This window comes from Pleurodeles waltl, chromosome 8 (genome assembly GCF_031143425.1).
Source record: "Pleurodeles waltl isolate 20211129_DDA chromosome 8, aPleWal1.hap1.20221129, whole genome shotgun sequence".
Lineage (NCBI taxonomy): Eukaryota > Metazoa > Chordata > Amphibia > Caudata > Salamandridae > Pleurodeles > Pleurodeles waltl.
This window is the reverse complement of record NC_090447.1, coordinates 489,498,219-489,525,935: the sequence shown is the minus strand read 5'-3', so window position 1 is coordinate 489,525,935 and position 27,717 is coordinate 489,498,219. Positions and strand designations below refer to the sequence as shown.

The 27,717-nt window shown below is 42.5% G+C and overlaps 2 protein-coding genes across 4 annotated transcripts in view; both read left to right on the top strand.

Annotated features, from left to right (window-relative positions):
* The window catches only part of FHL2 (four and a half LIM domains 2), a 443,001-nt gene extending 430,931 nt beyond the window's left edge, over positions 1-12,070 (top strand). For all 3 annotated transcript variants that reach the window (XM_069204451.1, XM_069204450.1, XM_069204449.1), the window contains 2 exons: positions 509-695; positions 11,182-12,070. In XM_069204451.1, coding sequence (XP_069060552.1) covers positions 509-695; positions 11,182-11,333 — 339 coding nt within the window. In that variant the 3' untranslated portion in view covers positions 11,334-12,070. The remainder of the gene's footprint in view (positions 1-508; positions 696-11,181) is intronic.
* Positions 12,071-16,743: 4,673 nt separating this feature from the next.
* Positions 16,744-20,688, top strand: LOC138249117 (myb-related transcription factor, partner of profilin-like). Its single transcript, XM_069203140.1, has 2 exons — positions 16,744-17,433; positions 19,689-20,688. Exons 1-2 carry the CDS (start codon positions 16,890-16,892, stop codon positions 20,447-20,449), a joined length of 1,305 nt encoding a protein of 434 aa, XP_069059241.1. The 5' UTR covers positions 16,744-16,889; the 3' UTR covers positions 20,450-20,688.
* Positions 20,689-27,717: the final 7,029 nt, after the last annotated feature.

Genomic DNA, 27,717 nt, shown 5'->3' with positions numbered 1-27,717 from the left:
AGCACAGTTTGGCGTCAAAAAGTATAAATATGGGCCTAAGTCTCCGATTTTTTTTGTGTGAAGTGGGTCTTTAGTTTTTAAGTTTGTAATCCATCAAATAGGTGATATAAGTACGAATATCTTGAAATATTGCATGAAAATGTTTGTTTTTATGTCTTGCGACTGTCGAGCTCACAACCTGACCTGGAGTTCATTTATTGTAACTTTTGTCCATGGTGAAACGTAATTGTGAAGAGGACAGTGGAAGAATCCCCTTTGGTGAGAGAAATTGCATATACTAAGGTGTCAATATAAAAGGGAATAATTGTTTCTCTTGCGTGATATATTATAACTTGTATTTTATCTGGAAAATGGATCGATTTTTGCTAAAAAAAGAAAGAATAAGTATTTCAAAGGATTACTGCAGTGGCACATCTGCCTATAACAGCAAGGCGCAGTGTGGAAATATCACCAGAGTCCCTTAAACAATAATAGTGCAATATTGTGTTTTTATACCCTTGTGCTCTAGGCCATTACTACAGGAGGTGTGACCTACAGAGAGCAGCCCTGGCACAAGGAGTGCTTCGTCTGCACTGGATGCAAGAAGCAGTTGTCCGGGCAACGCTTTACATCCAGGGATGAATTTGCCTACTGCCTTAACTGCTTTTGCAGCCTCTATGCCAAGAAATGTGCCGGATGCACCAACCCTATAAGCGGTATGTTTCTTTTGTCAACATGTGATAACTAGGCCAGGAAAAACAAACCATTTGAAAGGATTCCATTCCGGCTTGAATCTCTCATTAGAAACATGGAATGCGTCTTATTCATGCAATAGAATGTATTCTAACTCCAAAGTGTTTTATTTGAATGCAACTATTTAAACTTTTTGTCTTAACAGCTAAGGGACAAGTCTAAACTAACTTTGTCGTTTTAACTTCAATAAAGTAGCCTCAATTATCACGCGCGCGATCTTCGTCCAACTTATGTACAGGCTGTCCCAAAACCTTCTGCGGTTCTGCACGGAATCAGTGCGGCAACATCAATAAGCAGCAGTTGGCATAATTGATAGTTTGTACTTGTCCCACCACTTTCCATGCCTCCTCTGCCAATCAGCAGAGGAAGGAGGAATCAAATCAAAATGTTACCTTTGTGAAGGTTGGTTCTTTCACCAGCCACTGCTCATGGGTATTTTTGAAACATGTTTTATGTTTGTTCAATTCTGTTTTTTAACATAAATAAAACTCATAACAATAAGTTAGTGCCAGAAATTAATTCATAGTCCGTAGCTCCAGCATCAGGTAAAAACGCAGATGTTCAATTTCTGCATGCTTTGAGAAGCTTCTTAAATTTATCCTTAGCCTCGTACACACTTCAGCCCCACATTCATCTAACTATATTTCAATGGAACCTAAATTTGTTTCTATGTCCTCTGGTATGCTCTCCCTTATAAAACAGCTTTGTGTTCAGCATATATTCTCTCCAAGAATTAACGGATTACAGTACATCCCCACAGCAGTGTGTGTGGGGCCCCCTCAGCACAGTACATTGTGCAGGGTCAGCAGGCCCCTGACTGGATCCAGGGGGGCGGGAGCCCCTCAAGTTTCGTTACACCATTGCTTCATAGTGTATGACTGGCGTCTGCCCATCAGTGCATCCCCCACTAGTCACTAGTGGAGTCCAAAATCAGCCCCCTAAAAAGTACTTTAGTCCCACTGAAATGTGTACAGTACAATCTTGAGGTAGCTGAGTCTCAGACTAGATGGTGTGGCAACCTCCTTTAGGTGGGTCATAGCTTTATCTCATTCATCACTTGTTATCAGAAGCAGATCATCCTTATTTTCATATGCTCTAGGTTGTCAAGTTTGTTAAATATGAATGAACACCCCTTTGGTCAGTTCTTCCATCAGCATCCTACATTCCACTGGAGTGCGGTGTTATGCTTTGACTTAGTCAAGATCAAAGCTTTGTAGATCTTGTAAATGGCCCTTTTGTCAGGTTTATCTCCAAACCATTTGCTTCTGACCTCCTGTTTTTGATTGTGTGGTGAATTTTGTTTTTCCTGGCTTTAGGACTCTGGGCATTTTACAGTTTCTGATCAGTGCTAATGTGCAAGTGTTCTCTATTTAAATAGTATTGGTGATTGGTTTAATCAATAATTGGCATATTTGATTTACCAGTAAGCCCCTAGTAAAGTGCACCAGGTGTCACCAGGGCCTGTAAATCAATGCTAATAGTGGGCCTGCAGCACTGATTGTGCCACCCATATGAGTAGCCCTGCAAACATGTCTCAGGCCTGCCATTGCACTCTGTGTGTGTGAAGTTTTAAACAGCCAATTCGACCTGGCAAGTGCACCCTCGTGCCCGGCTCAAACCTTCAATTTTACTATATGTAGGTCACCCCTAAGGTAGGCCAAGGCAGCCCCATGGGAAGGGGTCAGTGTATTTAAAAGGTAAGACATGTAATTGTGTGTTTTACATGTTCTGGTGGTAAAATACTGCTAAATTCAGTTTTGACTATTGCAGGGACTATCTCTCCCATAGGTGAATATGGGGATTGCTTAGAAATATTTTGAAGTGTAATTTCCAATTGGGAGCAGATAGAGATGGGAGTTTGGGGTCTCTGAACTCATCATTTAAAAATACATCTTTTGGTGAAGTTGTTTTTTGAATTGTAAGTTTGAATTTGCATAACCATTCTATGCCTCTGCCTGTCTGTGGAATACACGTCTGGGTCAGGATGACAGTTGGGTTGTTTGTGGATTCACTCTAGACAGTCACACAAAGGGATGAGACCCGATGGGTCTTCCTGAGCTAGAGTGGTGGGAGGAGCTGACACTAGAAACTTAATAAGGGCTGTGCCTGTCCTTACATAAAGCAGAGACTGCCACTCTGCCTGTTGCATTGCTGTGCTGATCTGCTTACTGTTTCTGTCCTGGGAGTGTAAGGACTGGACGTTCCTTTCTACTTCCTGCTTCCAAAGGTTCTCCAAGGGCTTGGACTGAGCTTGCCTCCTGTTAAGAAGTCTTAGGGACAGTCTTCATCTGCCACCACCTGGGCACTCTTGCTGAAAGCTGTGACTTGCCAAGGGGTGCCAAATCCAGATCCTGGGCCCTTGGGAGTGAGTTGTGATACAAACAAGAAGAAACCAAGTACATCGATGCCAGAGCGGCTTCAGAACCAGCAATGCTGTCCAACTCCATGCCGCTGCCAGCACCAGAGCCGTGGTCCCTGCTAAATGCAATGACTGTGACTGAAGCCGCAGGCTCAAGGCTGCTGCAGTGCCTATGAAGCCCTGCCACAGCATGAGTCTCAAGTCCCATTTCACTGGCGCCCATGGCACCTGACTCCTCCGTGGCACCTGTGGCCCCATGGTGTGATCGCAACACTGCAAAGTTGATGTCTCGTGTCATGACCTTCTGGATTCATTGACCCCCACCTTGTCGTAAGGAACCAACATCACACCAATGACACTGCATCACCTCCCCAGCAACCACAGGGAACCAACGCCTCACCTCCCCTGCCTAGCAGGAAGACATCTCACCTCCCCTGCCTAGCAGAAAGGAACCAACGCCTCACCTCCCTGGTAGCTAGAAAAGAATCAACGGCTCACCACCCCAACTCCATGCAACGTCTTTTTTTCCTCATTTTCCAAGGTACTGTACCTAGGGTCCGAAAGGCGTCAGACTGTTGAAAACAACTCCATCATAACATTGTGAAAGCCTCAGTTCGAACTATTGTTTTCTAAGTGCTATACTAAGATTTAGGGCCTTATTAAGAGTTTGGCGGGCAGCGGAGGCACCCGCCAAACTCTTTGGATCGGAAAACCTCTACTCCAGTTTTCACCCCGCCGACCCTAGTATGACTTTTCTGCTGGGCCAGTGGTCAGAAACAAAGTTTCTGCCTGCTGGCCCAGTGGAAAACTCATCACTACATTAACGCCAGAGTGTAATCGAGCCGGCGGTAATGTTGCAGTCCGCCCGGACCCGTCACACTTTTCACTGCCCTTAACTTGGGCAGTAAAAAGCTCAAAAGGGCTGCCCATGGAGGACCCTGCACTGCTCACGCATAGTGCATGGGCAGTGCAGGGGCCCCCATGGGGACCCCGGTACCCCTTCTCTGCCAGCATTTGCATGGCGGTGGGACCGCCTTGTAAAAGCCAGCAGAGAGGGGACTCGTAATCCCCAGGGCAGTGCTGGTTGCAATGCTGCCCTGGCGGATAACAGACTAACGGCACCACCAGGCTGTCGACTGGAGACAACCTGGCGATGCTGTCAGTCGGACCGTGGCTGCTCTGCCAGGGTCGTAATGTGGAGGCCGGACCCCTGCTTTGGCAGCAGTCCAACCTCCAATGCACCAGACTCGTAATAAGGGGCTTAATTTTGAAAATTCATATCTTTGCTTGTGCACGTTGGATTTCTGTTGGTTTGGCCTTGTTTTACTCAGTTAAATATTGGCTATTTTTCTTAACTGGTGTGGAGTACTTCAGTGGTATTTTCACTATGTTACTGTGTGTTGTGTTGATGTACAAACACTTTACACATTGCCTCTGAGATAAGCCTAACTGCTTGAGCCAAGCTACCAAGGTGGTAAACAGGGGTTATCTTAGCTGTGTGACTCCCTTTCCCTGACTAGAGTGAGAGTCCCTACTTGGACCAGGTGAAAACTACTGCCAACGAGAGACCCCATTTCTAACAGTAGAGCATGCTGAATTTTAAGGTTCCTGTAGAATTTCTTCTAGCCAAATTGAATTCAGTGCTCATGTCATCAAAGGACTTTAATCCAGTTCCCCCAACTAGATCTACCAATTTAAACATTCCTTTCACATCCCACGCTTTGTAAAACTTTGTAAACCCCCTAGGCTAACAACATCACCAGACCTAGTACCCCCCCCCCAAAGGAAGGGGAGGTGTCTTCCTCATCAGATCACTTTCCATTTCACCTATGTTTTAGCTGCTACACAATATTTTACTGTACTTCGCAGGAGTCTCCAAGTCCCTTTTGCCTCATGAAGGGAATGTAAGTAAACTTTACTTTCCAGAGCCCATCTATCTATTCTGAGCAGTGGCTAATCCATGGGAAACATGACCACTTGTTCACAACCACCACATGAGAAGTCCAATAACAGACCCACATGTCTGATAGTGCAACGCCACCTTCACACTTCAAAACCTGATCTATGCCATGTGGACATAGAGATCCTGGGAGCTATTGCCCCCAAAAACAGAATTTTAAGTACAGCATCAGTCTTTTTGAAGTAATTATCAGGATCCAGTATGTGGCGTTTTGTAGCACATATAACAATGCAGGAGAAACACCTTTTTAAACAAGGCAGCCTTTCCTAAGAGGGGCAAAGGTAACTGACTCTATTGTTGGATATTAAATCTGAATTTATCAGAGAACAGAAGGAGGTTGCAGTCTACAAATTCACTGCATTCCCTTACTTTCTCCACCTCAGATAATGAAAGCTATTGTTTTAAGAAGATTTTTTTGGGATTGAGCTTTTTTCATGTAAGATTTTGAGCAGTGACCAGGCAGGCTTCCATAATGGAAACAGCACGGTTGACAAGTTTTCTGATTGTCTTGCATAATTCTTAAACACGGCAACCTCAGAAAGTCATTTATATTTGCCATTCTAAAACTTGAAGAATACTTTTAATGAAGGTGAGGGAAATCTTTTGTTCAAATTGACGCTAAAGTATTGAGCATGCCCGGGCCTGGTAGAAACAATAAGATAGATGCATAAGAACAGAACAGCCAGAGTGTGTTTTGGTCAGAAGGTTGAGATGACAGGTTCAATTGCTTTTCAAAGGGGAGTGGTGCAGGGATGCTTCTGGTTCTTTTCAACATCAGCCTCAAGAAAATAGGGTGGATTTGCCAATGCCTTAGTCACCCATGTCCCTTTGCTCCTTCACACAAACAATGTGGTGAAATGTGATTGAAACAGATTTAACACATTATGTTTTAAAAGGTTTTGAACATTTTTTTAAACAGAATGTTATTGTTTTTATCCATAGACATGCAGTACAATGTGAGTATTAGCCGGATCAAGTTCTTATTGTACAAATCGAAAGTGTCAGCATTCCAAGTTAGTCATACATTGTAGGATAGTTCATTAGATATGTTGTGACATTGTATATTCTGGCCATACCCATCCAATTACTTATAATCAATTGAACAACTTTTAACATCCTTCCCCTACATTTTCTCCTCCAACTCTAGGTCATCAGCAATGATAGAATTTAGTAGGGCCATGGCCATGGTCGGGTAGTAGGGAACTGTCAGGGGTGTCAGGTTCTGGCTCCTTTAGGCATTCTAACAGGATGCCCTATGCTCTTCCAGCTTCCATAGTGCTGCGCCCTATCTTCCCATCCTGAAACAGTGCTTCTCCCTCAAACCCTGCACATGTAGTAAGGGTCTCTTTCCATATATGCACCAATGGGCTTGATGTTGCTTTCCATTTCATTGCAATCACACGTCTTGCCACAATCAAAATTAAGTCTGCACGTCTGTTTGTTATCTTGTGTTTAGCTGGGTGAGGGACCCATCCCCCCTAGCACACAAGTCAGTGCAGAGCAGAGAAGTGTTCTATTCGTTACGTCATTAATGCAGTCTACCACTCCCTTCCAGTAGTCTCTCAGCTTGGGGCAGTCCCACACCATATGCAATATTTCGGCCCCCCTCTCTCCTCAGTGTGGGCACATTTTTGTAGGGAGAAAATTAAGTTTAGTTAATTACCCAAATAAGTAAAATCACGGTTGTCGGAGAAATGTCAACGTTTGAGTTGAAATTTGACTTACAAAGGCATAAAGGTGAGGCAGTAACATCGCTATCGAAAATTTGGGTACAACTTACAAAAATAAAGAAATGCACCGACCCCACAAAATATCGGGCCTCGGTGGTCACAAATTTTGTGGTATTAACTGCTTATTATGCTTAATCACCATCGGGCACAGTGTATGGCTCAGAGTTACGAGGTGTAATAAAATTGGCAAACTTCAGTTCACTGAAAATAACTATTTGAAGAGGTTACTCTCTCTCGCCAACCCAAACCTATCATAACAAAAGTAGATAGGTTTTATAATAAATTGCATAGCGCGAAGTCTACCCTTGTATTTAAACTTACTCTGAAGTAGGAGTCGAGGACACAGAGAACTATGAAATAGAGTTGGGGCAATGACACTGCTATGATATTTTATATTAAGGGCTTATGCTTTTCACTCGGTGTTTCACATTTTTAGCACACACCTGACAGTACATCGAAACTGGATGGCGGAGCTGTTCGTTTAAAGTTATAAGATTGGGCTGTGGTGGAAAGCGTAAGAAATGTATGGGATCATGGATGTATGTACAGAAGTGTTAAAATGATCCTTGGGCAGGACCCATAGTTGGATAAATAGGACTTTGTATGTCCATTTTAGATTTGTAGCACATGACTGAATGGACAATTCCCTTGAACTGTAAACAGACGTGCTGTTCCTTTGGGTTGTGTCCAAGTAGTAAGGCTGAGTGTTCTCTATGCTTGCACGACAGAATGAGGTGGCTTTTGATGGTATTTTGGCATTTCCTGTTGTACGTTTTGCAGTAGTAAAATATATTGATTAAGCACAGAAAGCATGTTGCAGATTTTTAACGGAGCATTAGTTACTTTTGAGAAGATAGAATAAGATAAATTCAAGACATAAACTCAGAGGAAGAGCTACTGTGAACCTCGATATTTTCTCTTGAGATATTCTCTATATTAAAACGGTTGTCAAATTAGGACTAGTTGAATTTATATATTTTATAATGTTAGTGTAAATGAATTTATGGAGGACTGGAGAATCGCTAGGGAGGGCAATATCGCAATGCAGTCATTTATTTTTTAATTCACCTTTAATATTTCTATTTGTGTATTTGGAATGACATATGTAATATGACTGATAAATGTACTAGGATGATGCATAACCGTTTTACCAACGAGTTCTGTCTGATCCAATCCCACAGAAGGTTCAGTGCCAGAGGGAAGAACAGTGAAAAAAGAGGAGACATTATAGCAATGCTGTAATTTATTTTTTATATTCACTTTTAACATTTCCATTTGTGTATTTGGAATGACATATGTAATCTGACTGATAAATATACTAGGGTGACACATAACCGTTTAACCAAGGAGTACTGTCTGATCCAATCCCACAGAGTGTTCAGTGTCAGAGAGAAGACCAGTGAAAAAAGAGGGTACCCCTTGGTAGCATCTTCTGCCTAAACCAAACAGCACAGACAAAGTTCCATTCACTCTGACCATAGCTTTAGATTGCATATACAGCAGGGCAATCCATGATATAAATTCCATCCCAAAACTCATTCTCCAAAGGACAGATAGTAATAAGAACAAGTGAATTTAATGAAATGCTTGTACGACATCTAGAGACCACACAGCTAATGGGCCCTCCAGCATATTACCTTTATCCATGCAGTTATGTAGGTGACATAGGTTGGATCATGCAGATTGGGATGAACCTGTGATGTCACAACTGCCAACAGACGTTCTACAAGGGCTGTGACTAGAATGTTGGCTTCCTTATTCAGTGGGAAGATTCAGTAATACTAAAATGATTTCCTTACTGATTAACCCACCTTGTACACTGAGCTAGTTAGTGTTTGCCTAAGAACCACTGGAAGAACACCCTCAGCATTGGGACTCAAAAATGAGTGAAAGCCAGGGACTTAGTATGATTTGAAAAGTGTTAATATAGTCTGTATTATTCAAACCTTCCGGCTTGTGCTGCAGGCCTCATTGATATTCAGTAAGGTTGTAAGTGCTCATGATGTGATTGAATTCGTATGTGGAATGCTAGGAGTCAGTTGACCAGAGGAAGGCAGTTGCCAGCTCAAGATGCTCCTCCTTGGCAGTCTTTTTTCTGCTGAATCAATATACATTCATGAAACAGCAGTGCAGCGTGATTTCTACATAATCCCGGTAGAAATCCCTTGGACCCTGACACTTCACACTGTTGTTACTGGCCCACAGGAGCAATCATCTCATCAAAAGTGAGGTTGTCTACAAACAGCAAATTTGAAAGCTGAAGGAACTGGAGTTCATCTACATGTTGATGTACAACCTAATTATCGTCTGTCAGCATAGTGAAACGTAGAGTATTAATATTCTCCATGAATAAGTAAACCACCACTTTGCATCCAGGGGCCTTATTATCAAAAGTGCCCCGTGCATGATACAGGGTTATGCACCAACATTTTGTGCTCACAGGGCACTTTGGTATTACAGAAGGGTCCACAGATGCTTGTCTGACCCTTTCTGTAATGCAGATCGCACCAGCGCACATATAGAGTCAGAGCAACTTCATTAGGCGTTCCCTCATTTGCAAAGCAATGTGGTCCCATGCAAATGACAAAACACTTTGCCTGTACATCTACGCTGCATTACAGACTGGGTGCAGAGGCAAACAGGCCATCAGGAGGTGCACTGACCTTACACACCACATAGAATTGGTGCACAGTGACAGCACGCCCTCACCCCCAAGGGAGTTCCTTGAAATGGAAGAAAGGATGTCATCTGGATTCCTGAGTCACTGTCCTGCATGCAGGTGAAGTCACTCACTATAACCACCAGCATGGGGATCTCTGTCCCCCTTTAAAGTTCAGTCCGGGATGCCACCAGCACATTGAAAGGTAGATAACATATTAAATTAGTAATTGATATTGTTCTTGTTGCAGCGGATTACTCTGCCATCCCAGTTATACCCGTTGTGGTAAAATGTGAGTGGGGTAGTTTAGTTAGCACTGTTGGTGTGTAACTAATTTTGTATTTGTATTAGAAGCACACATTGACAGGGGTTTTTATGCAGCTGCCCCTGAAATTCATTACTCAGATTTTCAAGTGACACCCCACTTAATGGAAGCAATATATGCAAATCCTTTAAAGTAAATTACAAATAAATTCTCGTTGCAGCTCCGAGTTATACTTTTAATGGAATAGTAAATTATCTGTGTGAATCCCCTATATTTGATTTGGTATTCGAGTATACTTTTTTCCACAAAACCTACTTTGTAAGTGCCAAAAGCTGTTAGATTTCTCAAGTCGAATAATATCTACTCTATTAACTAGTAAACTGGCTAAGAAGCCTCATATAAATGTTTTAAAATGCACCATTGAATCTACTTGTCTGGGTAGGTTCAGCAGATGGGGACACCAGGTGCTAGTTCATTCAGATTTTATAGGCTTTTGTCCTATGGATCAATGGATTCCATCATCTGACCAGTGAGAGGTCCAATATCTCACTGTGGCTCCAAGGCCCACCTTCCCTTGAACATGTCATATCTGAGGAGATGCAATATACACCTTGAGAATTCAGGCCAGTAGCCTTATTGGAATTAAAAAGTGTGGCTGTCCCCTGCCATACAGTATGACAACATTGCAAGTTACTGAGGCGTTCTTCCACTGACTTTATAAAGGAACAAGGACAAAGGCCGAGCTCCTTTATAAAGGCATGGCACTTTGAGGTGATTTGCAATATCCTTTTAAGGAATGGGAGCGGTTATTTTATGCTGTATAATACTTGGCCATACCATCACCCTTACCAAACACCTTTCATAATGATGGCAGATCAGAATAATAAAACCAGAGTCTGTACTGTGACATTAAACACACAAAAAAGCAGTTGGTAATGTTTGCAAAAGGACATGAGAATCAGTTTAATGTAACTCTAATTAAAAATGTTGTGTCTCATATAGTGTAGAAACATGCAGAGATTCCATCTTTCATGTATTGAGCTATTGCATAGAAAAAAATTAAGAAGCTGCCATAAACATCTCCTTTCTCCTTTCTCCTGATCACGTTTTCACATGTGAAAAAAAATCACACTAGAAGAAGGAAAGGTCAATTCCAGTATTCCTTGTTTATTTTCTAGCTGTAATTATGCTCCTGCCTTTCACACTGGCTGTTGTCTCGGTACTCTCACAACAGGGCTGGTGAGCCAACAAAAGTACCAAACCTAGAAGATAATGTCACTATATCCATCTTCTAGTCCCTAACTTTAGATTTACTTACTCATGTATCTCTTATATATTTGCTAAGTATGACAGATAGATATTGTGACACTAAGTGCACTCTGTAGGTCTTTGCAGCAGTTACATAATAAGCAGTTTCTGACCTAATGTTTTAAAACTAACACATTTTGATATTTTTCTCGTTTCTTTACTTCATAGGACTTGGTGGAACCAAATATATCTCCTTTGAAGAACGTCAATGGCATAACGACTGTTTTAACTGCAAGAAATGTTCAATTTCCTTAGTGGGCCGTGGATTCCTTACCGAACGAGATGAAATCCTTTGCCCTGAGTGTGGAAAGGATATGTGAAGTTGAAGAAATACAGCAGAGGATATGAATGATTGCTTGAAGCATGCATCTATGAAATCGAGCTATAATATATTCTAAAGTTACCCTCCCAAGCAAAATTTGTGATGCTCTGTTTTAAAGCATGCATCACACCAATAACCTATTTTAGCTAATGTACAATATTCTCTGTAAGTTCCCAAGAAAGAATTGCACATTTTAAAGCATCGTGTGGCTAGAAGAAACTAATGCTAATAATAATTCACAACAGGCACAACTTTAGAGACACTTTTTAAACTGAGATTAACTGGAGCATATTTTTCCACTAAGTATTTGACAAACTTTGTTTTAACTATCAAAACGTAACAGATAGTATGCACGTACCATGTAGATGGATGTGACCATCAGGTATTCCATTTCTATATATTTTAAATGGATAATAAACGCAAGATGTTTCTTTTTAAGCTATATGCAGACTTGCAATTTCAAGCTGAAGGTCACGTTGGAATCTTCAAAAGAATCATTTATAGTTGTTGCTTTAGGAAAGAGAATATTCACCCCCACCCAATAAAAATAAAAATAAAAGGATTATACAATTTTAGATATGGAAGTGTTAGTTGCAAAATATTTTACTGCATGTAAAGAAGGTCATTGTGTGAAGTGCAGAAAATGAACATAATACAATGTCAGTATTATAAAGGATTTAAAACTACACTGCACCTTGTGTTTAAAAATACAGTAAAAGCACTCACACAAATAAATCTATGTTTCTTTAGTGTGATTATTTTACAGTATGCGTGAGTCTAAGTGAGGTTACCCTCTACCTTGGTACACCATAATGGGGTCGGTAATATATGTGTTCATTACAGGCTGAAGAAGAACCCACCACATATGTATTTATTTATTGTATTTTACGTATTTGTAAGTACATATTTTGGCAGCTATTGGCTCCTATGTGGATATTTATTTACTTTGTTATGTAGGTTATTTATAAATGGCTCAACTAAAAAGCAAAAGAGGGGAAGTGTTTCACAATCTTGCTGCTGTAATTTAGAACGCAGTGTCCCCAAAACAGAAGATATTGGTATCCGTGACAGCTGCTGCATTTTAAAATTGGTAGGGTAGAAAGTCTTAAGCTTAATATAAAATGCAAGCTTGAATCAAATATGCAGAGGGGCAGTGAGGGGCGTTTTCCTTACAAGAAAATGCGAGACAAATGTGTGCAGATGCTGCATTTTTAGCATATATTTCAAGGAAACCTGGAAAAAAGTGTAAATGGACTCACAAAGACTCCACTCTCCCTGCACTCAACCAGACACACCACTCACGCTCATCACTCCGTTCAGCCAGCAATCACACACACAAGCTGCTTTACTCACCCTACATTCACACAAGCATACCACCCACAAGGGCACAACTCTCATCTAGTACATTCACAACACTCACCATGCACTCATCAAGGCACACTACTCTGTATTCCTGCAGTCACACAACTCACTCTTCGCTCAGACAAGCATACCATACACAACACACACAAAGGCATATCCTGCACTCATGCAGTCTTACCACTCACTGAGTGGCCTCTCATTACTCACCCTACACACATACTTACCACTTTTCTGCACCCATTCAATCACACAACTCACTCTGTAGTTATGCAGGCGCATCACTCACTATCCACGCTGCATGCACACACCCCAAGCTGCAGCAGCACTAAACCCTCTCTTCTCCTCAACCACTCAAGCAGAGTCCAGTAGGAGTACTCTTAGGGCTTGAGGTGTGTTAGGGAAATGTATTTTTATGGGGTAGAAGCAGAGGAACAAGTCCTGGGAACAACAAGGCTGCAGGAGGTTGCGAGGACGCGCTAATGATGACTTCCTGGGAAGTGCCAGTAGAGGGCAGAGCAGGAATGTTCTGTGTTTTGGCAGCCTCCCACCCCTTCCGACATTGAGGGAGCTCGAGTCATTTAACAATAAATGATAACTGACTAAGTAGATAAAAACAGCACTGTCACGTTATAAATTAATATAGGTGCCCTTTAAGTACATTTTCCGGGCCCTTGTAGACTCAAAACCAATGGCCTATATTTTTACCTACCTGATGGTTAAGGGAGATATTAATAATCACAAAAGTGTGCTTCTGAAGCGCTAATAACTATCAACTTCCAGGCACTATGGTACCAGGCTGCGCTATTACCAGCCTTAATGGTAGTTATTTGTCTAAAGTATAACTGGCAATGTTGGCCCATTGTATATAGACCCTTAATACCTAATTGTGTGTACCTAACTTAATGGTCCCCATGTGTTTTGCTTTCACTAATGACCGAGCTGACAACAATCTCTGGAATGCACTTCTTAGTTTAAAGAAGACATTTATTATTACTTCACCACAAGGTTCCTGAGAGAGGAAATTAGTAGGTTGGAGGCACACGTTTAAAAATAGTCACAGCAATGAAAGGAAAATATATCAAAGTGATTCTCAATTGCAATGTACACAGCAAATATATGTGAATATATTATAGCATAACTTCAAAGCAAAGAATAAAAGTCAAAATTCATCACTGTAGGGCCTATCACTGCTCGTCATCTTTCTCATGCCAGCAAGTTGATGACCCCTGTTCAACTGCGAGAAAGAGATTTTCCACCCTCACGGGACAGGTCAGGCAGGTTGACGTCCACTCCTGAATGAAGTCTCAGAAAATTCCCCCTCGCTGCTACCCAGGGACACCTTTTATAATATTCAAAACATGCTGGCTACTGTAGGTCAGAGTTGGAAGAAACACCATTGAAAGTTGGCCAGGTTTTCAAGGCTGTCTCTCCCAAGGCCCCATTAGAGAAAAACACAAAATATGCGCTTCCTTATCATGCTAGTGTTCGGTGAGAGAAAATACGAAAAACACAAGCTTGGTTTATTATGTGGAAAAACACAGCTCATCTGCAATGTCTCAACTGTAATGTATAACACCACGTTAAAGCCAATAGGCAGCTAAACTGAATACAAAATGTAATGTGCTACTGGTGAACATTGAACAACTAATATGCACAGTGGAGAAACACAAAGTCAGTGCTCAAACATATTTAATTTCAATACATCTCTACTCTCTGACCAATGACTTTTGTTTACTTTTCTCTTATTTAAAAAAAAAAAAAAACATCATAAGCAAAACAGGCTTGCATTGTATACAGCAACATAAGGTAATGATAAAAGCAACCACTGTAAAGCAATTGAAGTGGATTAACATATTGATCTTATAAACTTTCAAATAAGACACACCTACAATTTAAAGACTGAACTGATTGAATAGTGTCTCTAATACAGCAAGTTGATGTAGAATTAGATGGAAACATCATGAGTTCTGATCATGAAAAGGTACACTGCACACCTGAAAGGTTTGCTGGAATGTAAGTGAAAGTCAGGTTTCCACACGAAAACAGACAGCTAACTGGCAATGTTGCTTCGTTCCAGTGGAAGAATGTAATCAAACAAGTTGCAAATGGTACTCTGTATTGATCCCATGTAGAACTTGAACCGAAGGCACCAGTTGCGCAAAATGGATCCATGGGTTTTGTACTTTAATCAATCAGGTTCAGGTTGGGGGTGCGGTCCCTCCCCCGACCCCACACGCAAACACCCAAAGGGAGACCACACAGCACACTCATGGTCAGTGGCAAGTCGTAGTAGGATCTGCAAAAGAAACAAGTATGAGTTTTCTTGCAAATAACATTTGTCATCTGAAATGTGCTCTCCTTTTTCTTTTACTTGTTTTATAATCAGCAGGACGTTATTGGGGCCCTTTGTTATGATTTCTGCAGGTTCTGGAGGGTCATTTGAGGATTCAAACCACACCTTAGCACTGAGGGTTTTATCTGCTGCACCACAGCTTCCCTTTCCTTGCACTGTCAGAAGGGCTGGGGCAGACTCCTTCCTTACCAAACCTCCATTCACTGCACTTATGACAAGTTGGGCAATTCTGTCTCCAATCTGTATGAATGAATCAGATTCTCTTCTAGTTGCCAGAATAACTTTATTTTTGCCTTGGTAATCTGCAGCAATCACTCCTTCTAAAACCTGATCAATGTGCCAAATCTGTCCCGGTAACTTTCCTCTCCCCAACTGATCTTTGACTGTTTGAGGGACAGATCTCTGTTGTGTGTGTTGACAAGTAGGACATTGCAAAATCACAATTTTTATCAAATCTAGGGGAATGTGCATCTCTCTAATCTCTGCCCACCTGTAAGTGGCTTTTTCTCCCAGATGTCCACATTTCTGGTGCGTCCACTTGGCCATCCCCACCAAGTCAAAATTTTGGGTTGACACTTCTGTCTTTGAACTTTTCTCTGTAACATCTGCAAGGGAACTGAACCAGCGTTCTAATAAGTCAATAGGACAATGAGCATCTATGACTTTACTCTGTTTTAACATTTCCCAAACTTTCTGCCACAACTCTTTGCTCCTCATCTCCTTTGAATAAATGAACCAGTTATGTACAAGCCAAGTGGAAAACCAAATGGCTAATCCATTAGCAGTGGACCAAGAATCAGTGTAAAAATAACACATCTCAAACAGCTTTTGCTTCAAAGTCTGACACACATATACAACTCTGTGAATTGCCTACTTCTTCCTTCTCTTGTGGTAGACAATAACTTTTTTGTAACTGGATTGTATAACACTGCTTTCCATTGTCTTTTAGTACTCACATATTTCAATGAATCATTAGTCAAACAAACACGCTTTCTATCCTAAGGGGACATGAATTCAAATGGTGCACTCAATTTCACTGGTAACTCTTTTACCTGTGGTACTCCCTGCACCCTCTCGTCATCCTGTAAAGGGGCTTGTGACACCTGTTCATGTAGGGCTGCAGTGCCTGTCAGTCCTACTCAAGCTCTTTCTTGCATGTACTGGATCCAAAGTATGATACTAGCCTCTTGTGCATGTCCTATACTGTGAGATTTAGGTGAACTCATCACCCACTGCATGATTGATATTTCAGATTTCAGAATTACATTATAATTTAATGTCATTTGCTCAGTATTCACTAGAGCCCAATAACAAGTCAAAAGCTGTTTTTCAAAAGGAGTACAGTGCCCCACAAAGTCAGATAGTTTTCTAATCCAAAGCCCCAGGGGTGCCCTTGTCCTCCCCCATTTCTGCCACATACTCATGTTGGCAAATTGTTCCTGATTTACATTTAAATCAGTGTTTCCCTCTTGCACTGCACACAAATTTAAAGTCTGTTAAATTATTTAATTTGCCAAATCATAAGCATGCAGCTGCTTCTCACTCCATTCAAACTCATGTTTTTTCCTAGTTACTTTGGGCCATATTTATACTTTTTGACGCAAAATTGCACTAACGCAGTTTTGCGTCAAAAAAATTTGCGCCGTCTAACGCCATTTTGATGCGCCATGCGGGCGTCAAATTTATACTTTGACGTACGGCGGCGCAACCAACAGGTGGGAGTCATTATTTCGTGACGCACACAGCGTCCGTCTGTCCTAAGGAAACCAACGTAAATGCGACGCACATCACTGTGAGTCGATTTACGACAGCGCAATCGTGAAAACGCCGTTTTTTTTCATGCTATTGCGTTTAATTTTTGCACGAAAACTGCCCTTTCAGCAGAGGAGAGCCAAAATGGATCCTAGATGCCCCAACAGACCCCAGGAGGATGAGAGCAGACCAGGAACCAGCCAGGAGGATCCATACAGGAACCAGGACATTTATAAAAAAAAAAAAAAGTGTCGCTTCAGTGCAGAGGAACAGGAAATCCTGGGGAAAGAGGTGACGGAACACCAGCACCAACTTTTCATCTCCTCAAAATTGCCACTCAGTAGGAGAGAGGCCATCTGGAAACAAATTGTGGACAAGATTAACAGTGTGGCTGAAGAACGCCGGACAGTCACCGAGTGTAAGAAACGCTGGCATGACTGCAAACGTAGGACCAAAGAGAAAATGGCCAGGAACAGGAAGGCAGCAATGCAGACTGGAGGGGGGAGTCCAGCACAACAGGAGGCCCTGGACCACATGGAGGATATGGTCGCAGCCGTCATCCCGGAGGAGATCGTCACAGGGATTCAAGGACTGGACAGCGCAGACTACCACGACACAACGCACATGCAGGGTAAGTCGCATGGGGAATTAAAATGCAATAATGGGGACTGTAAGCAGGGGGGGGGTACCTACTACACAATGCATGTAACTTAGCACATATATGAAGTGGCATGGGGAAAGGGGCACGGCAGGGGGGCATGCCAAGTACTGACCGAAGCTGGGGCACGACAAAATACAGCAACAACAACAGTCCCACGGGGACATCCTGTAATTACAACAAGAGAGACAAGGGAAAGCAGTGACAGGTGGGAAGGACACTACCTCAAATCCACATCCAGGCACTTGTATTGCAAAATCTATTCTACATCAACTAGGTCCCTACCTGTAATGCAGTAGCAAATACAACAACTGCAACGTAACTGCCACAACAGTTGACAATAACACCTCTCATCTCTGTGCAGCTATAGTACCAAATGGCAGGAACCCCACCCTGGAACATACATACCTAAATTAGGGGGTGAGGATGACATCCGCAACTACTCCTAGAAATAAGACAAAGGTACCAGTACACTCAAATGCCGAATGTCCATAACTGACACATACATAAGCCTAAGGAAACAGCAATAGGAGCCACACAGCACCAACGACACACACATGCTGCATACGTCAGGGTCCCTCATGTGTCTGGCTAACAAGGCTACATCACTAATGTCATACTGCTCAGACAACAACATTGAGGAGGGGACACAGGCAACTGGTCACTGAAACACATCTGCACAGTCTGACAAACAAATAGGACATTCATACGATAAACAGGCCAATCCAGTAAGACACACATGATACCCCATCATATTCAAACATCAACAATGTTTACATCCATACCACATCCTAACATTGACATGCATAGGTAATGCCACGTAACATGTACAGATCATGCAATGTGAATAAAAAGTGTATGGGGCAGGGCCTGAGAGGCAAGTGTGCTGGCAGGGCAGTCACAACACCCACAGTCAGTCAAAGTGTAGTGTGGCAAGTGAAACGTATACTTTGCGCATTAGCATCAGGCTGGAGGCCTTTGTGCATCTTACCCTGAATGTACTTATACTCATTTGCTCACATCTAAGAGCCTCAGAGCACTTTGCACTAAATGAATCTCATTGCCCTTCCTATCAGTTAATGTATCAAATAGTCAGTCCTAAGGTGTTGTCAATTAGTCAAATCACACTGTTTTGCCTACTTCTGCACTGGAGTTTGCCAGAACATATTCACTCTGTGCCCCAGTCAAGGATACCGTCTGGTACATTGCTGATAGATGTGGTAGGGGTTAAGGTTTGGCATTCCTGCGTAGGGAAACTTTGTCATCACCATGACATATGTCTTTTAAATTCACTTCCTCGTCCCAAGACACGCATGGGAGAGTTTCCAAGCAGAAAATCACAACTAGATGCTGCCTGCCTTGCTGCTGATGCACAACCAGATCCCAGCCCATTCCTCTGATATGAGGGATGATGTCTCCCCTGTGATTCAGACAGGCAAGCTCCAAACTTAACATGCTGTGCTATACATAGAACAAGCAGAGGGAGAGTAGAAACTGTTAGGCACCATGATAGCTGTGTACTCTCCTGCGGACTATTTCAATTCTAACAGTGTGTATTGTTTGGGTTATTGGGGCTCACACCTAAATTTCTACAACTCAGTTGTACAATGAAACTTCATATTAAACAATGAAAATTCATATTAAACAAATACTGTCTTTGTCATTTGTGTATGGGAACATACCGGAAAAGATCGAATTGTGTAGGATCTGAGTGACCACCACTTCCCTGAGAAGTTCCAAAGATGTCATGCGCTCGGATGTCTAAACATTCCCTTGACGTGGGAGACCAGAGGCACTGCTAGTCTGTCTGAGCTAAATTGAATATCTGGGTGACAGAGTTATTTACAAGTGGGTCAAACTTAGTCCCCCACACCATTAGCTATCCTGCTGCCTAGAAAGCCAAGAATCACATGTAGGATAATGAGAGCCCACCCAACAAAATGTCCCTCCATAACAATAGTGAAACACCGAGGGAGGAGTAGGACAAAAACACGCCTATTCCTAAATAATTACAAAGCAACACCTAGAGGCGACCTGGCAGACATGTCTGATAGCTCCATATCAGACATGTGACACACAGGTGGGCCATAGGCCTACAACAATGCCCTATGACGGACAGCAGATACCAAGACAAACACAGAGTACAAAGTTAAGGCATCCAGAGGCTTGTATCTTAGTGCAAAATTGTCACAACACAGACACACTAATTGTACCCTGTTTCATTGCAGAGGAACACGGATCTCCTGCCGATCTGCCTGTCCATGAGTTCCCTGATGACATGGATGACGAGACCATCAACCTCCTACAAGAGACCATTGACATGGTCCTTGAAAGCCTCCAAACCCCACCTTCAGTCACAAGGAGGAGCACAGAAGAAGCAGCCACCACAGTAGAACCACCCGCCACCCCAATTGTAAGACCTGCCAGCTCCAACACAGCTGAGGACTCTGACGACACTGGCACCAGCTTTGAAAGAGCAGTCGTTGGGGTCCAGCGGGAGCTGGCCAAGGAGGTGCGGGTGGGGATGCAAACTATGGCAGCCAGCCTTGAGGGGGTGCGTTCGTGCATGTTGTCAACTTCTGATCAGGCAGCTGCAATGCAAGCCAGAACATCGCTCTTGGAGGAACTTTTAAAAACACAGAAGGAAATCTGCACAGCTGTCATCCAGTTGACACAACAACTCCAACTGCAAGCCAGTCAACGTGTGCACGAATGCAACATAGAACCCCTCAGGGCCGACCTTGCTGCCTACCATCGGGATGTGACTGCCATTCTGAAAAACCAGCAGGCCCTCCTTGCTGCAGTACTGCCCTTCATTACTCGACAGGGATCAGCCCCCGGGATGTCTGCCTCCATGTCTTCTAACACTGAGGTGTGTGTTGCCCCTTCACAACCAACAACAACAAGGATACACCAGGCAACACACACATCAAAAGAAGAAGACATGGAACAGATAACATTCACACGCAAGAGTACCCGGAAGCCCTAGTCCCTGCACCATGGCCTACTCTGACCAAGGTCCTACGTTTTGACACATGCCAGTCTCACTACAACTACCCTCAATGACTGTTCGGCAATCCATTGTATGACTTGTCCCCATTGGCAGTGAATGTTTCTCTCCTACTATTTGGCAATTCCTGTTCCTCTGCACTGTCTGTGACATCACCCCAGCATGTCAGGAGCATCATCCACACCCCGTCTGTAGGATCACCATGTAAGAATGCACCAGAACGGACTCAGCTAACATTGTGAATGGACATTTTGCACTACACCACCTAAAAATAAATATCACTTGCACACCTATTGTGTCTCTGTGTTATTTCACACTTCAACTGTGCAGTACATAACTCCAAAGTGGCTGTGTGGCAACCATGTCGATTCTCTATACTACTGTCCTGATTTCATGTATACAGAAACATCTGTGCAGTGGCCAGGATTGCATCATAGCTTTACTATACTGAGGAAAATAACTGATGAAGGGACTAAGCACACACAATCATGCTGTGTTGGACAGAATGATGCACCATCTATAGCTATTCTAGACAACTAATGGTGGCTGAGAAATGTAGGCACCATGCAATACTAAAATTAGAAATTATGCTGTAAAATGAAAGGAATGATAAACAAATTACACAGCATCAATCACCCTTACGGCGTATACTTCCATGAAGGAAAGTCATGCTGAATCAGTACACACATGATGTAGGTCAGCAAGGACAGCAACAAGACAAGAGTGTGAACAAATCCTCATCTACAAAGATCTCCCTGAACTTCACACTGCTGTCCGACCTATCTATTTACCTACAATAACAAGTCTGGAAGCACTCTTTGTGAGGTAGGATACATACCAACCCCAAACCTTGATGATCAATGCACACTACCAATGGTGGCTCTCCCACATGGTGGGTACTTACCAAGTTAGCACACGGGTAGCTGGCATGTAAAACCTCAATAGCCTGGGGATAGCGAGCATAGGACACAAATGTCATACTAAAACTTTCTGCTACACTGATGTCAAGGCCATGAAAAGGTAGCACCTAACGCATCATGTAAAGGGTTAACAATTTTTTTATTTCAAAGTAGTAATAAAAGAGGCAACTAAGGGAAAGGTAAACCTACACTAATCTAACCTGACTACTACTAACCCACAACTGTCCCTAACTAACCTAAGTTAAACTTACTCTACACATGTAACGAAACTATCTAAACATCAACCCCCCACCCACCATTATGAGACAAGACACATGCAGGACAACACTTACTAACCTACACACATACTATACTATCCTAAACAAACATATATTTTTTTGAATATTTTTTAATTTTTTTTAATTTTTTGTAATTTGTTTTTTTTTTTTTAAACAGGAATCCAAACATTGCCCCCCACCCACCCACCCACCCACACAAAAATATAAGATAGAAAGAATAAGGACCCCCCACCCTCTTCCCTAACACTAACTAAGCTACTTACCTATACTTATCCTATAACTAACCCCCCAAACCCAACTAACAGTATGAAATAGGAAAGAGGTGAGAGGGGAGGGGTAAAAGTTCAGGAGGGCAAAATGCCCACTGATTTGCCCTCCATAGTGTGCGCCGGATGGAGCGCACCTTCTCCTTGACCTCATTCATGTCCTCCGTCAGGTTGTCAACCTTTCGAATCAACCTGTCCAATTTTCGGGACAATGCCTGGAAGGCCGCAGGGTCGATAGGAGGGTCAGTGCTGGTTTGCGTGCCGGTGGAGGTGAATGTTGTTGCAGGAGTTGTGTGGCCACGGGACAGCCCTGCTCCCACCACACCGCTGGGTCCAGGTCTGGAGGAAGATGCTTGGTCCGTTGCTGGGTCCACTTGGGCAGACCTGGTGGATGTAGTGGCGGTGGTTGTTGGTGGCACCGTAGGGGGAGCCTGTGGTGTGGCATACCACGCCCCGGAGGCCCGATCCGAATGATATCTGCGGGCCATCCTCCGATACCCACACTGCACCTGCAGGATGTGCCTGTACCTCATCGCACGGCGCTTGAAATGGTCGCGATCTGCGGCACTCAGGTTTGCAGCTGTGAAGAGAAAAGGGAAATATTGAGCATTGAATTTACAGTGGGTTGAATACCACAATGGGTCATTTGTCCATTACTAAAAATGTATTGGTTGCAGCAATTGTTACCACATAGTTCACGGAAAGGCTCAGAGGAAGTACATGTGAATCATGCATACATAAGGGCATATCACACATAGCATATCCATGTCTCTACATGATGGATGACATCACCCTAAACTACTCATCCAAATCATACCTAAGGCATTAGACATTATGGCACCAGCTCTTCCGCATACTGACTTCACTACATATGTCATTCTATGAGATAACAATCACACTCAATGGCATTTGGAATTAGTTGTGTGCTAAGATTGAACCCCTGGCCCAGAATCATATGTCCACACTAGGGGCCAGATGTAGGAATTTTGAAAAATCAACTAGCAATTTGCAAAGCAGAACGGTGTCTCTGACACCGTCTGCGAGTCGCTATGGGGTCCCTAAAACCCACCTCATGAACATCAATGATGTGGGTTCCAAGTTGCCCCACCTTAGCAACTATGGGCACTCACGGGGATGGAGGCCTGCTGGGAACAGCAGAACTCCATAGACGTGACTACTTTTAAATAAAGGAAGTTATTTTTCCCCAAGTGTAGGCCGTTTACCTGAAAGGAAAATGAGCTGCAATTAGTTAAAAATCACAACAATTCAACTTGGAAATTTTCACGGTAATTATTGGTCCCTTAGACCACTGGCTGTTTTGCGCAGGATTTTTTTGGTCCACTCACAAAGGTGAAGTTTTACAATGAGGACCCCTTCCAGTCAGCAAGTTGGTTACCATCCACTTCAAGTGGATGATAACAGCTACTCACTTTGCAACCACGTACTCGGTTGCAAATGGGATTGCCTACCACTGTGAGTTGCAAGTAGGTCTGGTAAACCCCTTTATTATTTGCATTTTGAAAAGCATTTTGCTAATATGTACATGACCACCAAATACATTTTGGAATAGGAAACAGACGTTTGCAACTCACAAACAGAAATTTATGCCATTTGCAACGTGTAGACATTTTGCTACATCTGGCCCTAGGTACTAACTCAAGACACAAAAGGTGTTAAGTACGTGTAACATACTGGTTGCTACAGTCCTAGGTACCCTGTTTCACAGTAACATCCCAGTCTTTGTGGGTGGTGTGGGAAGAACAACCAACAATCCCATGTTCAATGCACACCCAGGAGTGTACAGAAAGTTCAACAAGTATGTGCCTTCACACACAACACCTATGAAGGGCTAGCAACACGTTGTAGTCAGCCCAACCTTGTCACATCCCAGGTCCACACATGTCAAAATGATATGACTTAGCCCAACATAACATACTATTAGTGAGGCATGTTTTACAACACACACAGAGGAGGTAGAACACCCATTCTCATGATTAGACAGAACACCTAGGCCATTGCACTCAAGTCACACACACTTCGAGTTCACCTTGTGGAAGTACATGCCCCCAGAAGATCCGAACTACAGTGTACACAGTCCATCCTCAACTAGGAAGAAGCACTTGTCATCAAAGCCATGTGCCTAAGCTATCTGGGAGACTGTCAGTCTGATATGCAGACTCAGTTAATGGCAAGTCCCTGACCAAGTCTAACATTGAGCAGTGTATTCCAAATGAGTCATACCATTCCCAATTGCCGCCCTAATTGAATGACCTACAGCCCCTCAATCTGAGAGATGACTAGGTATTGCTCTACAGAAACATTATTCCTATTTGATATCACACTAAAACAACCAAGCCAATGAACGGTCAGCACATCAAATCATGAATTCTCTTGAACACACAGTAATCCATCATGCTTCATTACCAAACAATGAAAATAGCACTCAGGCGACACTCACTGTAGGTATCGGGGTCGTCAAAATGGGCCACCTCTCCCACGGTGTACGGGGCTGGTCCACCTGTAAAGCATGAAAGGAAGAATATACTCAGACTGGGTGAACGGACAAATAATTTCTGTTACAATGACACTGTGTGAATATGACATGGTAATGATACACTTTCACACATGCTCATCCTGCATGGATGACTTTGCATTCAACATTATCATTGGATGAGTCTCCTGCTCCAGTGACACACCCTACTACACTCATGCAGTGGCCAGGAGAGTCATGTGTCGTCCAAGTTAATCCTCCATTAGTATGCCCCAACAATAATGTTATCCATACATCTCAGCATGTGCATCCCAGAGAGACATTCCAAAACTGGTTCCATGAGGACTGCATGACCACTCACAATCAAACAGGCTATGTGGACAGGTTCAACACACAGCAACCAGACACACATGTGACATATGTGTGGACAACATGACTAACTTCATGTGACGTGAAGGCAACACACATGTATAGCATCATCATGTGTTTCCAATTTTCTGTCTAGCTATGGCGTCTACATATGTAGGTATGTTGTTTCTACATGACGTACTCACTGGCCATTATGACCAGTAGAGTACAAATAGAGCAGTTCACGTGTTGCTTTTCTGACACAAATGCAACACTACATTACATGCAGCTACAGGCATCTGGTATGTGTTGCAAAAATGAGCCATCGGACTGGTAGCATAGGTCTTCATACACATTTTGCAACAAATACACATTAGGACACATATGTATACCTTTGTATCGCAGCATTTGCATCATTTTGTGACGCAGAGAGGGGGCTACTTAGCAAAATACAAATAGATGTTGGATTTTACTGCTGTTATTGCGTGTACATGTGTTGCAAAAATGGGGATTTATGTGTATGACCATGGGCCTAGGTTTCCCTAGCATTACACACAGTCAGCTACTTATTTTGCAGATTGGCTAACAATCATCACATGTTCACACACAGATTTCTATTATTCCCATGTAATTGATTTGTACTCACCAACATGGCCACCAATCCGGAGTCCCAGGTGGTCCAGCAGGTCCTGTTCCCTGGTGTTCAGATCTGCCCAGCGGTGCTTGAGTTGATGGACATTTCGCAGACTCCCGTAGACCCGGACCAGGTGATGGCGCACCTTCTCCCACCGGATTTTCCTCGCCTCCGTGTGATACCCCTGTATCACACGGCCCCCAGCCTCCAGCATCAGTGGGAGGAAATGGCTTACTAGCCATATGAACCCCCCCAATTCGTCTTCACCCATCCTGGACAGGCGAGGCCTACCTGACATATTGAGAGGTCTAAAAATGGACAAATGAAATATGAAAGTCAAAGTGGGAAATGGGGAAAGGTAGAGGTGTGAAAGAAAAAGAAGAAGGAGAAAAATAGCCCAACTAACCCCCCAAACTATGCTACCCACAACAGACTCCCACAGACAATACAAACCATCACAGGTATAGACAAAACAAGACTAAACAGACTGAGACAATGTTATACAACAATAATAGATTGACACTAAGACAAAATACAAGGCACACAGGACAATGAAGCAGTAAAACACAGGACAACACCTTTCACACAACCACACAGACTAGATAAATCTGAGACTGCAAAGTGAAAGTGAAAGTTTACTCCCAGTACAGATTTGGTAAACAGGATATCCTATTACATCACTTCCTGCATAAAATGGCCGCCGTTTTTATTTTCCCGTTATGCGTCATATTTTCACGCATACACAGTTGTGCGTCATTTTTTTTTTACGCATTACAGTGCACATGATGCGGAGTGAAAAAATATGATATGAATATTAATAATTTTTAATGTACATGAGATGACCAGCATATTGTCCATGTAGCGTCAATTTTACCACGCATACATCATGGGCGTCAATTTTTTTACACGTTCAGTAGTGCACATGATGCGGAGTGAAAAAATATGATATGAATATTAATAATTTTTTATGTACATGAGATGACCAACATATTGTCCATGTAGCGTCAATTTTACCACGCATACATCATGGGCGTCAATTTTTTTACACGTACAGTAGTGCACATGATGCGGAGTGAAAAAATATGATATGAATATTAATAATTTTTAATGTACATGAGATGACCAACATATTGTCCAAGTAGCATCAATTTTACCACGCATACATCATGGGCGTCAATTTTTTTACACGTACAGTAGTGCACATGATGCGGAGTGAAAAAATATGATATGAATATTAATAATTTTTAATGTACATGAGATGACCAACATATTGTCCATGTAGCGTCAATTTTACCACGCATACATCATGGGCGTAAATTTTTTTACACGTACAGTAGTGCACATGATGCGGAGTGAAAAAATATGATATGAATATTAATAATTTTTTATGTACATGAGATGACCAACATATTGTCGATGTAGCGTCAATTTTACCACGCATACATCATGGGCGTCAATTTTTTTACACGTACAGTAGTGCACATGATGCAGAGTCAAAAATATTGTGGATGTAAAATATACTTTGAAGGCGAAATATTAAGACACTTTTGGATACATTTGTATTTGACTCTGCATTGTGTGCACTCATGTACGTGAACAAATTATGACGCCCATGCTGTATGCGTAGAATATGGAGCAAATTTATCCTTATGTCTTCATGTTTTTACCTTTGGAAAGGTGATTTGTCAGGGTCAAACGGTGCGATGTGATACACATTTGTGTTTGGATATGACACATGTCCGTTGTTTTATGTATAGAAGGCTATCACACTGTAATGTTTGGGATACGTTGACTAATGTATTGACCAGATTTGACGACATATTTGGTGTAATTGCTGATGGCTATTTTGAAATGATGGATGGGATACCATTATGTATTCCGTCTCGAAAATGTGTCCACATTTATGATGGTGATGCTTTTATCTGTAGTCCTAACAGGGAGTGGAAGAGTCACTTACAGTTTTTATGGGGCTAACCATGTCCCATTATGATTTTGTGTTTCAGATTTGTGTTGGACTTATGACATGGAGGCCACACATGTGCCTTATGCATGTGTTTAGTTCACAAGTACATGATTCTAATATGTTTTGGGGGCGGTAGAGGTGGACTTAGGCCCCCAGCACCCTAGGATTTGACCATCCAGAATAGCTACTGTATCCATGGAGTATATTTATTATATCATGGCAAACCTGCTGCAGCAGGCTAATGTAAGGCCATATGGTATGAATGACTGTTGACCATTCATTCATCTCATTAGCCCATTTGACGTTTGCAGTAATGATGAATTGGAGCTAACTTGCATACCATTTTC